This window comes from Rhineura floridana, chromosome 1, assembly GCF_030035675.1.
Source record: "Rhineura floridana isolate rRhiFlo1 chromosome 1, rRhiFlo1.hap2, whole genome shotgun sequence".
Lineage (NCBI taxonomy): Eukaryota > Metazoa > Chordata > Lepidosauria > Squamata > Rhineuridae > Rhineura > Rhineura floridana.
Window position 1 is genome coordinate 253,641,278 of NC_084480.1, and position 17,653 is coordinate 253,658,930.

The window sequence follows — 17,653 nt, forward strand, 5'->3', positions numbered from 1 at the left end:
TGGATGATGAAACGGACTAAGGAATTGCAGAAGGAAATCACCCTGTGCTTTATAGAATGTAGCAAAGCCTTTGATTGTGTAGATCACAAAAAACTATGAAATGCTTTAAAAGAAATAGAGGTGCCACAACATCTGATTTTTCTGATGTGCAACCTATACCCTGAACAAGAGGCTACTGTAAGTACAGAATATAGAGAAACTTATTGGTTCCCCATCGGAAAGGGTGTGAGACGGGGGTGTATTTTATCACCCTATTTATTTAATCTATACGCAGAACATATCATATGGAAAGCGGGATTGGACCAAGAAGAAGGAGGTGTGAAAATTGGAGGGAGAAATATCGATAATTTAAGATATGCAGATGATAACATACTACTAGCAGAAACTAGTATTGAGTTGAAATGAATGCTAATGAAAGTTAAAGATGAAAGCACAAAAGCAGGACTCCAGCTGAACATCAAGACTAAAATAATGACAACACAAGACTTATGTAACTTTAAAGTCAACAATGAGGACATCGAACTTGTCAAGGACTATCAGTACCTTAGCACAGTAATTAACCAAAATGGAGACAATAGTCAAGACATTAGAAGAGGCCTAGGACTGGGGAGGGCAGCTATGAGAGAACTAGAAAAGGTCCTCAAATTTAAAGATGTACCACTGAACACTAAAGTCAGGATCATTCAGACCATGGTATTTCCGATCCCTGTGTATAGATGTGAAAGCTGGACAGTGAAAAAAGCAGATAAGAGAAAAATCAATGCATTTGAAATGTGGTGTTGGAGAAGAGCTTTGCGGATACCATGAACCACAAAAAAGACAAATAATTGAGTGTTAGATCAAACCATACCAGAACTATCACTAGAAGCTAAAATGATGAAACTGAGGTTATCATACTTTGGACACATAATGAGAAGACATGATTCACTAGAAAAGACAATAATGCTCGGAAAAACAGAAGGTAATGGAAAAAGAGGAAGACCAAACAAAATATGGATTGATTCCATAAAAGAAGTCACAGACCTGAACTTACAATATCTGAACAGGGTGGTTCATGACAGATGCTATTGGACGTCACCGATTCATAGGGTTGCCATAAGTTGTAACTGATTTGAAGGCACATAACACACACACACACACACACACACACACACTTATATTCCACCTTTCTTCCATGGTAGCATTCAAGGCAGCATAAGAACATAAGAACATAAGAAGAGCCTGCTGGATCAGGCCAGTGGCCCATCTAGTCCAGCATCCTGTTCTCACAGTGGCCAACCAGGTGCCTGGGGGAAGCCCGCAAGCAGGACCCGAGTGCAAGAACACTCTCCCCTCCTGAGGCTTCCGGCAACTGGTTTTCAGAAGCATGCTGCCTCTGACTAGGGTGGCAGAGCACAGCCATCATGGCTAGTAGCCATTGATAGCCCTGTCCTCCATGAATTTGTCTAATCTTCTTTTAAAGCCATCCAAGCTGGTGGCCATTACTGCATCTTGTGGGAGCAAATTCCATAGTTTAACTATGCGCTGAGTAAAGAAGTACTTCCTTTTGTCTGTCCTGAATCTTCCAACATTCAGCTTCTTTGAATGTCCACGAGTTCTAGTATTATGAGAGAGGGAGAAATGCACAGAACATTCTTCCATCCATGTACTAAGCAATCCAGACCTGCTTAGCTTCTGCAAGGTTGCTGTGTTATGTACCTCAGGCTATATATTGGGAAAATAAGCTGGTTTAACTATTATGCTATGCTAGTGAATAAGTCTAACAAGGGGTAAGACAGGATGGAATGGATAGGGGAAGAAATGGTTGATGTATGGTTCAGGAATGGGAAAACTCTTCTGAGAAAATTTGCTCATTTTTCAAAACTCTTTGGGCTTCCTTCAAAATATTTCACCAGAGGAGGAACCACCAGATTCATTTTCAATTTAACTTTAGTTGGAATTATGGTAGCAGTTCTAGTATGGATAGGTTGGTGCATGCATATAGTCAGAGAACAGAATATTGTTCTTGGTCTCAAAATGTGCATTCAGCATAGGGCTCCTTGGTGCTTTAAACTAATCCTAATTCCTAACCTGCTTTTGTGGACATGCCCCCCCTGCCGCCACCACCACCTCCCCACAAGGTGGTTCACAAAAAAGGCCATAAAGTCATATAAACAATATAATAAACAATCCCCCTGATGAAATGAGAAGCACCAAATAAAATTCAATGAGAAATTGTTTTAGCTTTATCTCTATCCTGCCCTGCCCAGGGAATCAGAATGCACAAGACCATGTGAAGGCCTTTGCACTGGGGGCAGCACAAGCTTCACTTGCTGTATTTGATGGCATCAGGATTCTTGTAGTGCTTTAAGTTGCACTACACTTAGAAGGTCCATGCATCTATTAGAGAAACATTTTGAATTTTTAAGTGCATAAAAAGTAACTATTCATGCACACTATCTCCTCCTTTAAGTAGACACATAAAAAGGAAGGGGAGAGGTTTTCCTCAGGTAGAATTACCTTTTTATGAGGAACATGGTATTACATAGAATCCTTTCGGAGAATGCAGAAGACCCACTATGTTCTGATTTAAGTTAAAGAGATTATATGACTTGTTGAACCATTCTAGTGTACAAAATTTTTATGAGTCTTCATTTAAACCAAGGAAGAATGGCCATTATGAATAAAATTACTTTACATCCCACTATTTGACACTAAAGCTACCTTTATGATCTGCTCCATCTGGGTTTAAATGCATTCTTTTCTGGCACTCTGAGCAGCTCATTAGAAATCGTGTCACCGCTTCTCTTGGTAGAAAGGCATAGGTCTCTGAAATCTGAAATGAATAACAAAATATAGGCATCATTATATAAGTTGATTGAACATGATTTAACAGAACTCATCATTGTGTTTCTGAATGAAGTATATATCATAATTCCTGGAAGTACAATGAAAGCATGCACTGAATACTACAGTGTTTCAAAAAATAAAAGAGAGAAAAGAAATTCCCCAGCAGTTTAGATTGTCTGCTTATATAAGGAAATAAGGACATGATATTTATAAGATGGCCATTCAAAAAGGCTTAGTTTTTGCTCCAACAGTTCCAGTTTAACATGGATTATTTAAATCTAATAAATAAATAAATAAATGGGACTCTTTTCTGAAACCTGTCCTGAAAAATGACTGGGGTTGTCTTGGTCCCCTCCAGACGTCCTATTTAATTATATATTCATAATGATTTGTGCTCATGATGCTATCAGGGTGATCATACTTAATCCCACTTTAGTTTAGTTTAGTTTATTACAGTTTTAGACCGCCCTATAGCAATAAGCTCCCAGGGCGGTGTACAGCATAATAAAACAGGTTAAAATACAAGTAAATATATTAAATACAATGTAAATACAATACACAATAAAACATAATTAAAAATTTTCAATTTTAAATTCAAATTTTAAAATTTTTAAAATGCCTGGGCGAAGAGGTAGGTCTTTACCTGGCGCCGAAAAGATAACAAAGAAGGCGCCAGGCGTATCTCATCAGGGAGGGCGTTCCATAGTTCGGGGGCCACCACTGAGAAGGCCCTAGCTCTAGTTATCGTTCTCCGTGCCTCCCTATGCATTGGGACACGGAGAAGGGCCTTCGACGTCGAGCGCAGCGACCGGGTAGGTACATAGCGGGAGAGGCGTTCCGCCTGGTATTGTGGTCCGATGCCGTTAAGGGCTTTATAGGTAAGAACCAACACTTTGAATCTGGCCCGGAAACATATTGGTAGCCAGTGCAGCTGGGCCAGGACAGGTGTTATATGATCAAATTTTTTTGTCCCAGTAAGAACTCTGGCGGCAGCATTCTGCACCAGCTGAAGTTTCCGAACCGTCTTCAGAGGTAACCCTACGTAGAGTGCATTACAGTAGTCCAATCTAGAGGTTACCAGAGCATGGATAACTGTGGCAAGGTTCTCCCTATCCAGATAGGGTCGTAGTTGGGCTACCAGCCGAAGCTGGTAGAACGCATTCCGTGCCACCGAGGCTACTTGAGCCTCCAGTGACAGGAGCGGATCTAATAAGACCCCCAAACTACGGACCTGCTCCTTTAGGGGGAGTGTAACCCCATCTAGGGCAGGTCGGACATCAACCATCTGGGCAGAGAGCCCCCCCACCAACAGCATCTCAGTCTTGTCAGGATTCAGTCTCAGTTTATTAGCTCTCATCCAGTCCATTATCGTAAACATTTTGGAGTGGTCACACTGCTTAATTTGCAATTAGTGCATATCCTGTAACTTCCTGCTGAAATCCCATACCTTTTTATACCACAAATGTTCTGCTTAAATTATGTCCCACTTCTATTGCACTATAACCCCTCTTGACAGCAATAATAAGGTAGAATTGGGGAAGCTAATAACTAATAAAGCAGAATAAATCCACCACTAAAGCACTATTAGAGCATGTTGCACAATACACCCTCAATAAAACATCAGTCAGGAGAGACCCCTTATTCAAATTTTGTTAAAATGACTTGCTAGTGGTATTCAGAGTTCAGCATCCTCCCCAGGCTCTCCAGAAGTTAAATCTCTTGTGTGGATGTCTCTAGTGCACATCCATTTAAATGTATATGTATGAACACTAAGGTGCTATCATGCAATCAATACACAGTATGATTTCATACAGTATATTTTGAATTGTTAATACCATTGTTGGGCAGTTGTGTTTTTATAGTCTACATGTGGGATTTGCAACAAAATATTGCAGTGTGGAATGCTCCTGTTCAGAGTTCCAGCCAGCCATGCCTTCTTTTAGGATATTCCAATCTATTTGCCCTCCCATCCATTTTCCATTTTGCACCCCAATAATCAACTTTATTTGTGCTTAGTCCTGATTTGGCTGTTTTGGAGTTCCTTGCCCTTAGATTTTTTTTCCTCAAGTTTTTTTGTACTTTTTGGCAAACTGGATTTCCTTCGAACCTTCTGATACCTCCCTCTTGTGAGTACATGGTGCCATTTTGGGTGTATAAGGATCCAAACTTGAAGAATGAGTTCACAGTTAGTAAGCTAAATCTTTAAACAAATGAACTACTTAGTCAGAGTAGGCTTTGACTAAAGATGGGTGACTATGTCAGTTTCAGTTTCTCTCTGCTTCTCATTTTTCCAATCTTAAATTTAGTTCTCCACATTTCCACACCTGTTTGTGAATACATTTTAAGTCCTCATGAAAATTCATCAGTGTTTTAGTGCACAGCTCCTAATATACACATTTTTGAAAAGCAATTATGTTATTTTCAATAATGTATGCATTTATACGTACACTTTACTCTAGTATGTGCATTTTTGTACCCATTACTTGATTGGAGACCTGCATTGCAAAATTCAGAGAAGTGCAAATTTCAAAAGATGACTGGGTTTCAGTTTGCATATATAGAAAGGATGAATTAGGTATGTTTGCTTTTAAATGTGAACTGAATCAAATTTTTGCAGGCAGAATTTTTTTCCTCTGTGAAAGTCAGCCTAAATTTGCATCTAGACATATAATTTAGCATATGTAAATATTATGCAAACTTATGTCATGTGTCTTTTTAAGTACCTTGCAATGCCTCTGTTGGAAGGAATGTTTTTTCCCATACAACAGGAATGTTAAACAAAATTATCTTCAGTCCCTCTCTGTATATATTCTACTGTAAAAATCCCGAACTGGAGATTTTCACCATTCACCATGGAACATTGACAATCTCATTCATCATTCTTGAAGCTGCTGTGGACAGAACAAGGGGAGATAGCAGCCAGGCAAGCACCCATCCATCATGCCTGGACCCCACTCCAGCAAAAAAATCCCCTCCCACCCAGCGGGCAAGCAATTGCCATCCTGATGCAGTCAGAAGGAGGGGAGGCAGGTGTCAGGCACTCATTCATCCTGCCTTTCACCCAGTTCCTCATTCTGCAGCAAGGGACAATTACACTGGATACCATCACATTGCTGCCAGGCAAATTAAACCAGCAAATCCTTAAAATTAAGATTGAAAATAATTAGAACCCTTATACATTCTTTAACAGCACTTTTAACATATTTGGAATTTGACTGTACTGAAATTAATGGAGCATACCTTTGGATTCATTAACAGGCTGGATTTTTGGAGGGGATGCTTCATTTATTTTAATGAAACATTCCTGTTGGATTCTCAATCCACACAAGAAAGATAGCAATCTTGCATGGGAAACAATAGAAATAAGTCTCTGAACTGATACACATCTCATCTAATTCCCTGGAATGATTTCACATTTTAGAAACTCACATTAAATTTGCCTATATGGCAAAACAATTTCACTAGATTCTCTGAGAATTGTACAAACATAGACAGGTTCTTTTGCTATCCTTGGCTAACTACTCTCTCCATAATCTAGCATATTAGCTCATTGCAGAGGCAGCCAGTGGAACTGGAGAATACCTTCAGTACTGCCCAGCTGTAACCTGCTTTGTTTCAGTCATCCTAACAATCTCTGGATCATTCTGCTTGCCCTCTGCTAGGGATACATAACAAGAAGAACCAAGGTGACATTTCTTGACTCTCTACCCACACGCAACACAGCAGGTACAGTTGTACAAGATGTGCTTGGTGAATTTTCCTAGCAGTGCTAGTCACCAAATAAGAGAGTGGTGGGAGTAAAATAGGAGTGGAGGCAAGGTCATGCCTGCATCTCTTTCCATCCCTCCCCTCCCCTCAGCAGACAGATGCTCCACTGCCATGGAAGTGAGTGCCAATAAAGACATATTGTGCTTTTCCTCTATAAAAGAATGATACTTCCCTGAATTCATTCTACATTCCACATGTATACTGAGAACAGCAGTGCCCTTTGTGTCCTCAACTGTTTTCCAAGACTTGCACAACTACAAGTGTTTCATTTGGGCTTTGCTGTAAACCACACTAATATATTTCCAAACCAAGTTTTTTCCATAACAAAAGCTGAAAAATGAGTACAGTTAAGTGCACTGCAATATTGTTATATTGTTATTGTACTGATGACCTGGAGAAAATTAGAGGTATATTTTTGTCATAGTACTTACAGAGAGGGGTATATATATTGTATATATAATGGACAATCTTGCTGAAAATGTGTTCTCTAAAACCCCAGACAACAACTGAGAGATAGGGTGCGAGACAGACTGAGGAGGGGTTTTGATAAGTTTTGAAAATCCATCCACCCATTTTAAGTGACTTTATACTATTATAACATTATACATTAATATTTTAATGTATAATGGCTTGTTGCTTTTAAATGTGTTTTACACGACATTTCTATGCACACTGGGAATATCCCCCATTGAACACAACGGAATTTATTTCTGAATAGGGATGAGAGAAAATTTGATTAAGTTTATGTTTAAACCTGAATCTATTAAATTTGCACATTCTGAAACAATATAAGAATGAAACACAGCTATCCTTCAAAATTTACAGTTCTCCAAATTTTGCAATGTACTTCTCTAACGAATATATTAAAAATGCATATAGGAGAAAGTTGCATTAAAATGAATATGTTAGTGAAAATAACACTATGCTGGTAATTGAGTGAATGAATGAGTGAAAATAACATACAAAAAAGCATTAGGAGAAAAATGCTTCCAAAACTGTGTATATTAGACAAAACTTGATACAAATATGTGTTTATTAGGAGAAATTTGCACTAAAATACTGAAGAAGTTTCATTTGTTTTTTTTTAAATCATACATTTCTGCAGATGTGCGGAAAACTGAATTTAAGATTGGAAAAATGAGAAACTGAGAGAAGTGAAATTGATGTACTCACCTATCCTTAGTCAAGGCCTACTCTGAGCCCCACACAAAAGGTCAGCCCCTAACAATGCCCCTGCTCTCCATCATTTACAGGTGAAAATATAGACCTGCTGTTCTCATACCAAGGATCACTTTGCAAGCCATACCCCCCTTTACCATTACACATTGTGAAAAGATCTGCTGTACCTGCTGTATGCTTTACCCAGCAGCCCACCTCACTGCTTTACAAGCCAAAGTGACCAGGGCTCATTTGTTTAAGGATTTGGCTACTAACAGAGTTTACTAATTGTGAACTCATTTCAATCCTTATATAGTCAAAATGGCACCATCCACTCATAACAGGGAGGTATCAGATGGTAATCTTTCCATCCCTATTTCTGAGTAAACAAGCACAGGATTACACTGCACATCAAATACTGCTATTTTGTAGTTTTTAGGGTCAATTGTGTATTTGTTAAGTTTTAATTGCTTTAACTTTCAATTGGTGAATGTTCCTTTATATATTCTCTAAGCAGCTCTGAATAAAAAGCAGTTTTAAAAATGTGAGATATAGATTGGAAAGAAAGAAAGTTGTCAGTTGGGGCTCCTAACATCCTCCAGAAGTGGACTGCTTCCACATCTCTCTTGCCTCTAGTTTGGCAACTGTGGGGGGTGGGGAGGAAGCTGATACTCTCCAGCAGCTGATCCACACTCTGGAATTCCACAAAACGAGAAATGTATTTGCGTTTTACATTTCTCTTGAAGTGTTTCATTTGTCATTTTTCAAGATGTAAAGCAAATCTGTATAGATTTGGCATCCACTAAAGCTAAAAAGAGGGAAAGGAAATTCCACAGTTCCACTGAGCAACTTGCCTCGCTATTCAGCTAATATTAGAATTGGACAAATAGCTCCTATATATGCTCTAAATCTGCTGTGCTGCAACTTTCCCACACTGCCCTCAGTAAACTTGTGTCTTTCTGTCTTCTATAGTGTGGTGTGTAAAGCATGTGCATTTGTTTCATCCAGTTCTTCTGCCCCATGCTTTTCAGTTCCAGTGTTATTTTTATTGCTGTCTTCAGAATCCTCTCCAATTTGATTATATCCCTTCATACAGGCACCTAATCCTCAAAATGTTTTGTTTTAACTTATATAAAATCTTTACTCTTTACTGGTAGATACTATGGCTTTTTTACAGTATTGGGAAAAATATATTAGGATGGAAATTATGCTGGAACTGTGGAAATGCATTTGGATGACTAAGCCTTTTAATTCCATTTGTCTAAACTTTAGTGAACTGTCATATAAAGGCATTAGCAGGTGGTATTTAATAACCTGCAGCTACAGACTCAAGACATACACTTCAAAAGCGTTCAGGCATATATTAAAAAGGTTGTGGCTAAAGAGGTATGTATTTTTATCTAGAGCAGATTTGCAACAAAGTACTTGTTTTGACTAAAATTTATAAAATGGTGGGTCATTCTATCCCAGAAGATCTGATAGTGATCTTATAGCATAATTTTGAGAATGTTTTCTTACTGCAGGTAGTAGGGATCTTGTTACGTATTTATTAACAGCAGAGAAGGCCGTTTTTGCCAGCAAGTGGCAAGCTAATGAGCTCCCTACTGAAGATCATGGGCCAGCTAAAGTATAGGACCTTTTTTCATGAAAATTTAACCCACCAGGGATTGACAGCCATCAGTAAGAGAAAGCCAGGGGCCTTTGTGGAAGGTTGGTTCTAACTTGTTACTCAAGGTGATGATCCAGACTCATATCTTGTTTTTTTAAAAACTACCTACATACTGTATATTTTGTATTTACCAATTACTGCTACGATCTTTATCAGATAGGGCCTTCATTTTTTTCTCTATGCATTAATAATATTAACTATTGACTAATACTTAATTTGAGGAAATTGTGTACTAAAATAAATGACTTGGAATAACACATATGTTGTTGTCTTTTGTTTTTCTTTTTGTCTTGGCTTTTTAGAAAAGACCTAAAGGTCCATTATCATGTTTCTGCTCAGAGAAGGGCAGAAGCAAGTGAAAGTATGCATGTCCAAAACAGTTGGGAGAGTTCATGTCTCCAATACGGAAAGCAAAAATTTACAAAAATGTCCTATGATTTATGGCAGGTTTCACAAAAGGAAATAAAGGGAAATATGGAACTTGGTCTCAGGTCATCAAGCTAGGATGTTATACCAGTTCAGGGGGATGGGGAGAATCTAAATAAAGGAACTATTTTTTTGCAAACACCCAAGTTTTGAATTTATTGATTTAGAAAGATTTAATCAAAGAGCTCTTTAATCGGTATACATAGTAACATTGTAGATAAAACACAGCTAAAATCCAGAAAACTATTTAAAAACATACGTACATAACATAATTATCATTAAAACACAAATTCAGAAAACTGTTTAAATGAATATAGGTGACTAAGTTATATGTTTGGGAAGGCTTGCTGAAATAAAAAAGGTTACAGCAAACAATGTAGCAATAGTTTCTGCCTAATGTGAATAAGTAGGGAGTTCCAAGGCACAGGCGTTGCTACACTAAAAGACTGACTCCTCCCAAATGTGAAATGAACATTATGTGGCACTCGTAAAAGGGCAGGTTCTGCATATGGAAGTGGTCTCACCCTCCTAGAAAAAAAAAGTTAAGAAACAAAATGTGCAGGTACCATTGTAAGTGATTTCTTTGAAATGAGCCAGCCTGGCTGCTCCAGCCTATCCGTGTTTTTAGCCAAGAGTGAAGTCACAGCTGTGATTGATGATTGAGTTGTTTGGATTCCAGGCAATAAGAACCATTGGGGTCGTAAAGAGATGCTGTTTTTCCACTCCCCTTTAATTCACTTTTCCTGCTTCTAAATATTTTCTAGTAGTCCTTGGAATCTCCATATTTTGCCCTTCCTTTTTCCTCCTAGCAACCAGGATGGTGGGTTTATCTGAGATAATGTACTCCCTAGAACAGGGTTTGCCAACCTTTTTAGGTCAGTGGGCACATTTCAAATTCTGAGACAGTGCTGTGGATGTATGTTAAAGTAATTCCCTCCCCAAATCAGAAATGCAAAATGTGAAAACTTTATAAAGTGGCTTAGGCATGTCTCCTGCTATGCAGAAGCTGAAATCCAGGCACTCATTAAGAATTAACTGTATAAACTTAGTGTAGTGTAGTGTAGTGGCAAATTCAAAAGCACAGGGTCCCTTCATAATAGTCACAGCCATGCCCCCTCACAGCCTGCCCCCTTCTAAGGGCAGAAACACATTCACTATTCTGCCAGTTCCAGGGCATCTTCATCTCTCTCTTTTGAAAATGGGAGCAAATGATGCTAGTCAAACCCTGACCCTTTTTACTGTAAATCTGATGGGAGCAGCTTGAGTGCATTTTTTTTTAAAAAAAAATCAGCTTCAAGGAGATTTTGCAACTGATCGGTAGATCTACCCATTTCCCCTCGAGGTGTGGCTAATGGAAATGCTTTGTTCTGGCGACTAGTGTGTGTACAGCCTGAGATTATAGAATAATCTGGCCAGTCTTAAATACTGGGTTCTGCTTCTCTGTCACTGTCACTTTTTGATGGTCCTTTCTCACTGTTAGAGATATTGCTTGAATTACTGAATTCAGTGTCTACACACATTTATCTCCTGCTGCTATCAACTGCTTGATGATGTAGATGGGATGCTATCATCAGGATCCACTGTTTCTTCTTCTGCAATTACAGAATTCTAACTCTCCACAACTTGGCTTTTTGAAAGGAACTAACAGGAACTCCCTTCACTCTGATTGGCTCCAATCAGCAGGAAATTCGCTACTCGCTATGGGCGGTTTATAAATGAAACAAATAAAATAAATAAAATAAATAAACTTCAAGGAAGCAAGTTGGAAGACTCTTCTCAGTGGCTAGCACACTCCCCTTTCTTGCTGATTGGCTCATAGAATGCTGGAGACACAGGGGCCCTACTGAGACCTGACAAGTAAGGGGTCTAAGATCCCCTGAGACCCTGGATAACTACACCCCTGCTAACAGTACACGTATATATGTCTACTTCAGAAGTAATTCTTTTTGTGTTTAATGGGGCTTACTCCCAGATAAGTGGGTACAGGATGGCAGCCTAGGCTTTGGTTTAGGATTGGCATTGAGGAAAACAGCTGTATCTCCCCAATCAGGACCAGCAGGACATAGCTGACTTCCCATGGTAAATATGAGGTTGTTGGTGGGGGTGGAGAGAGAAGCAGCAACTACTGTACTCTCTCTAATTTGGTATCATGCCATGCCCTTCATGACAGCTGCTGTATGTTGTGTTATGCCAGGGGGTCCCCAACAGCCATTTTGTGTTATGCCATACTCCCATGGCAGCCACTTTGTGACTGGTGCCCTCAGCACTCTGTCAAAATTCAAAATGTGCTATCCTGGTCCAAAGAGTTTGGATACTCCTGCCTTAAGTAATCTTAATCCCAATATAAGGACATATCTCTAAAATACTTCTGCCATGTGAAAGCCACTTTAAATTAAAGTCACATGGTGATTGTTATTGTGTGGTGAACCTGGCCATGTGAAGCAGCGCATCATGTATTTGCAACTATTTCTCCATACATACCAGAACAAAGCATTATCTTCTAACATTTGTGTTCATGTGGAGAAAATGTTCCCAAAATGTGATGAGCTACCCCACATAAACAGCTAACAAAACTGGAACAATTTAGAACAGCTTCCATGTTGCAACTATAATGCATAGAACAGCCAAAGCTAACGTGTTTATAGGGAAGGCACTGTGGTTTTTGGATACACTGCGTACTCTCAAAATTGTTGCAAAAATGCACTACATCCCTCATTTTCTCCTTGCAGCAACCCCAAAAATAAAACCCCACAGGCAGGTTACTCATACTTTGGCTACACAATCAGAGACGTTCTGCTCATTTAGACAGAGCAGGTAAATTGCTAGATGTCAGGATAGCTGGCATACAATAGCTATCAGTTTGGCTTAGCTGTCATGAGCAGCATCCATTTTGAGTTATCTGGCTGACTATAAACTGCCCTACAGGTACAACATCTTTATAATGACGGTATTCCTACAATTCATGTAAACATCCAGATTCCTCTCCCAAGTGGTTTTACTATTTTACTTTCTACGCAGCAGCAGCAGTAGTAATGTATTTATTATCATCATCATCTATTGGCCACCCTTCATCAATAGGTCCCAGGGCAGGTTACAAAATCTAAAATTCAATATTAAAAAAATTAAAACACATCTCAATCACAAAAATACGGTGGGTTCAGAAAACACATCTCAGGAGCTGAAGTTCAGAGTAGACAGGTGTGTCTTTAGCATTCACCTAAAACTGTAAAGTGAAGACACACCTCTAGGGAAGCAATTCTACAACTTAGGGGCTGCCACACAGAAAGTTCTCTCCTGGGCCACCATCCCCTGAATTTCTGAGGGTGGTGGAACTAACAAGAAGCCCCCCTCTGCTGATCTTAACACTTGAGAGGGTCTATAGGGAAAGAGACGGTCTCAGAGACATTTAATCTTGCTGTTGCGTTTTGGACCAGTTGAAGTTTCCGAATTCTCTTCAAGGGCAGCCTCACATAAAGCACATTGAAGTAATCCATTCTGAAAGTTACCAGACCATAGAGTACTGTTGCCAAGTCATCTCTGTCAAAGGGGGCCATAGCTGGTGAACCAGCCGTGGCTGGAAATAGGCACTCCGAGCCACTGATGCCACCTGAGTCCCCAGTGACAATGCTGGATTGAGGAGTACCCCCGAGCTACAAACTTGGTCCTTCTAGGGGAGTGCAATCCCCTCCAGAACATGCTGTCTTCCCATCTCCTGAACTCAAGAACATGGAACACATAACACTTCTGTCTTTTCAGGATTCAGCTTCAGATTGTTGGCCCATATGCAGCCCACCATTGCCTCTAGACACCTGTCCGGCACCTCAGCTGCCTCTGATTCAGATGGCATAGAGTGATACAGCTGAATGTCATCTGCATATTGGTGACACTTCAAAACTCTTTATGACCACTCCCAGCAGCTTCATATAGGTGTTAAATACAATGGGAGACAAGATGGAACCTTGCAGGACACCACAGGAAAGCTCCCATGGTGTTGAACAGAAGCCTCACATAACTATTTTCTGGAATGTCCCTCGAGGTAGGAGCAGAACTACTGAAGTACAGTGCCCCAACCCCCCACCTCCTTGAGCTGCCCCAGAAGGATACCATGATCAGTGGTATCAAAAGCCTCTGAGAGGTCAAGAAGAACAAGCAGAGTTGCACTCCCCCATCTCCCACTTGACAAATGTAATTGACCAGAGTGACCGAGGCAGTTACAGTGCCTTGGCTAGGCCTAAAGCTAGACTAAAATAGATCCAGATATTCAGTCTCCTCCAAGCATGCCTGAAGTTGGATTGTCACTACCTTCTCAAGCACCTTGCCCCAAAAGAGGGGTATTTTCCACTGGGCAATAGTTATTTAACACGTTTAGGTCCAAGGAGAACTTGTTAAGGAGGAGACACACCATTGCCTTCTTCAAGGTGGATGGTACTCTACCCTCCTCCAATGAAGAATTAATCACTCCCTGGACCCACCCAGTCAACCCCTCACAACTAGATCTAAGAAGTCAAGATGGGCAAACATCAAGGGGGCAGGTGGTGAGCCACACTTCTTCAAGCAACTTGTCCACTTCCTCAGTCCGCAATAATCAAAACTGATCCAGTACAGAAGGAACAGACATTACTCTGCACACCTTTCCTGGACTTGCTCTGACTGTAGCATCCAACTCAGTAGTTGTAAGTATACATCACAACAGAAGGTCCCTTTAGTACCACTCCCTATATATATGTGTGTGTGTGTGTGTGTGTATGTGTATGTGTATATATATAGTATTTTAATTGTATTTTAATTCATTTTAATGTTTTTGTGATTTTACTGTTTACAATTTTATTATGTACATGTTTGATTTTATTTTTGTAAGCTGCCCTGAGTGCCCTATTATAGGGTAGAAGGGCAGGATAGAAATATTTTTTTAAAAAAAATACTGGGGAACTCAGACTAAAGACAACCTCACACTTAATTTTTTTCCAGCGTTTTTTTATGTGGGGAGAAGTGTGTACAGCATAATGTGGAATGGCTGCTCTGCCATTTGACACATATAGGAGAACCAGAATTCATGCTGAAAACAAATCTGAAAACAAATCATGGTACGGCATTACCATCCCTGTACTCATTGATCATCAGGTCTTGTGAAGCACTGTACACAGGACTTTACAAGCGTAGCCGATCACTGGATCTTTCAAAGCCCTGTGCATAACACTCCACAAGACCTGATGATCAACTCATCATTGTCACTTTGCAGGATGTGCCTTTGTTTCCAAACACAGGGACAAAAATGGGTTACCTGATGTCATTGTGATGTCAGGTGATTGAGAGGTGGGTGACCTCACCCACCTGTCAAACATAGCCCATGGGGGGAGGGAGGAGATATAAGTATCCAGTTCCCCACACCAGGTCTGTGTCCTACATAGATTTGCCTGTGTAAGTAATAAAATTAATGTAAAAGAGGAGAAATATTCCTGGTCCTGGTCCTGATCATGATAAAAGGGGTTGAAAGAATTGCTCTACTTGCTTTCTATTCAACTCTGCTTCATGTGCTCTCATTAATCTGAATACCAGAGAAACTTGGCCCAAAGTCCTAGACAGGTATTTATGAACTTTATTGCAAAATTCTAATACCTAGACACTCTAACATAACCTTTCACAACCTAGAGGAGGTTAGAAGGTCAATTATCATCAACAACAACATCTTTTATATCCCACCCTTCCTCCCAGTAGGATCCCAGGGCAGCAAACCAAAATACTAAAAACACTCTAAAACATCTTAAAAACAGACTTTAAAATATATTAAAACATCTTTAAACACATCTTAAAAACATCTTTAAAAACATATTTTAAAAAACCTTTGAAAACATATTAAAAAGCAATTCCAACACAGACTGGGATAAGAGCACTATTTACAAGGCTTATTGAAAGAGGAAGGTCTTTAGTAAGTGCTGAAAAGATAACAAAGATGATGCCTGTCTAATGTTCAAGCAGAGGAAATTCCAAAGGGTAGGTGCCATAACACTAAATGTCCGCTTCCTATGTTGTGTGGAAAGGACCTCCTGATAAGATGGTATCTGCAGGAGCCCCTCACCTGCAGAGCACAGTGATCGGCTGGTTATGTAAGGGGTAAGACGATCTTTCAGGTATGCTGGTCCCAAGTATATAGGGCCTTTGTATACCAAAACTAGAACCTTGAACTTGGCCCGGTAGCTAATGAGCAGCCAGTGCAATTCTTTCAGCAGCAGGGTGACAGGTTGGCGATATTGTGAGCAGTTGCATTTTGCACCAGCTGCAGCTTATGGACCAACCTCAAGGGCAGCCTCACATAGAGCATATAACAGTAATCCATCCTCGAGGTTACCAGTGCATGGACAACAGAGGTCAGGCTATCCTGGTTCAGAAAAGGCCGTAGCTGTCTTTCCAGTGAAGCTGGTAAAAGGCACTCCTACCCACTGAGGTCGTGTGGGCCTCTAGCAACAAAGATGGATCTAGCACCCCCAGACTATGAACCTGCTCTTTCAGAGGGGGTACGATCCCATCCAAAGCAACTGACCAGTTATCCGAACTGGGGAACCACCAACCCACAGTGCCTCCATCTTGCTAGGATTCAGACTCATTTTATTGGCTGTCATCCAGCCCACCACTGAGTCCAGGCACCAGTCCAAGGCTTGCACAACCTCTCCCAATTCAGCTGTTACAGAGAAATAGAGCTGGGTATCATCAGCATACTGTAACACCTCACCCCAAATCTCCTGATGACCAATAGCTTCATATAGATGTTAAACATCATTGGGGACAAGATGGTACCGTGCAGCACTCCACAGCACAACTGCCAGGTGGCTGAAAGACAATCTCCCAACGCTATTCTTTGAAAACATGCCTGGAGATAGGATTGGAACCACTGTAAAATAGTGCCTCCGATACCCATCTCACCAAGTCAGCCCAGAAGGATACCATGGTCAATGGTATCAAAAGCCACTGAGAGATCAAGTAAGAATAACAGGGTCATACTCCCCCTGTCCTTCTCCCAAAAAAGCCATCCATCAGGGCGAACAAGGCTGATTCAGTCGCATAACCAGGCTTGAGCCTGGATTGGAATGGGTCAAGATAATCTGTTTCATCCAAGAGTACTTGCAGTTGCTGCACCACAACCCTCTCAATCACCTTCTCTAAAAAGGTATTTGTGACCAGGCAGTAGTTGTCACAAACCAATGGACCCAGGGTGGGCTTTTTCACAAGTGGCCGAATCATCACCCCTTTCAAGGCAGCTGGGACCACTTCCTCCCATAATGATGCATTGACCACACCCTGGATCCACTCAGTCATACCTCCTCGGCAAGCATTGTTGCAAGCACCTTGTCCATGTCATCAGGCTGCATCAGCTGAAACCAATCCCAAGAAGTTGCAGCAGATGTTGCACTGGACACCTTACTGGTGACTACAGTAGATGTGGATGGGGCATCAAGACTGCTATGGTGGCAAGCAACTTTACCCTCAAAGTGCCTTGCAAACAATTCATAGTGGGCCTCCGAAGGGTCTAGAACTCCATTTCCTATAGTTCATGTTAACAGACCCTGACAATACAAAAAAGCTCCACTGGATGGCTACTTGAGGATGCAATTGAAGCAGAAAAGTGGGCCGCCTTCACCGCCCTCACCACCACACAGTAGGCATGGTTATAATGTTTTACTCGATCAGCCTCACAGCATGTCTTTTTCCAGTTGCGCTCTAGACATCATCCAACTTGCTTCATTGCCCTTAGTTAACTGGGGTACCAAGATGCAAATCGGGCTCCACAATGTCAGAGAGGGCACTCAG

The 17,653-nt window shown here is 40.6% G+C and overlaps 1 protein-coding gene across 5 annotated transcripts in view; it reads right to left on the reverse strand.

Annotated features, from left to right (window-relative positions):
* Positions 1-17,653, reverse strand: part of NOL4 (nucleolar protein 4) — a 243,519-nt gene that overhangs the window by 154,681 nt on the left and 71,185 nt on the right. For all 5 annotated transcript variants that reach the window (XM_061599913.1, XM_061599822.1, XM_061599651.1 and 2 more), the window contains one exon: positions 2,704-2,815. In XM_061599913.1, the coding sequence (XP_061455897.1) occupies positions 2,704-2,815 (112 nt within the window). The remainder of the gene's footprint in view (positions 1-2,703; positions 2,816-17,653) is intronic.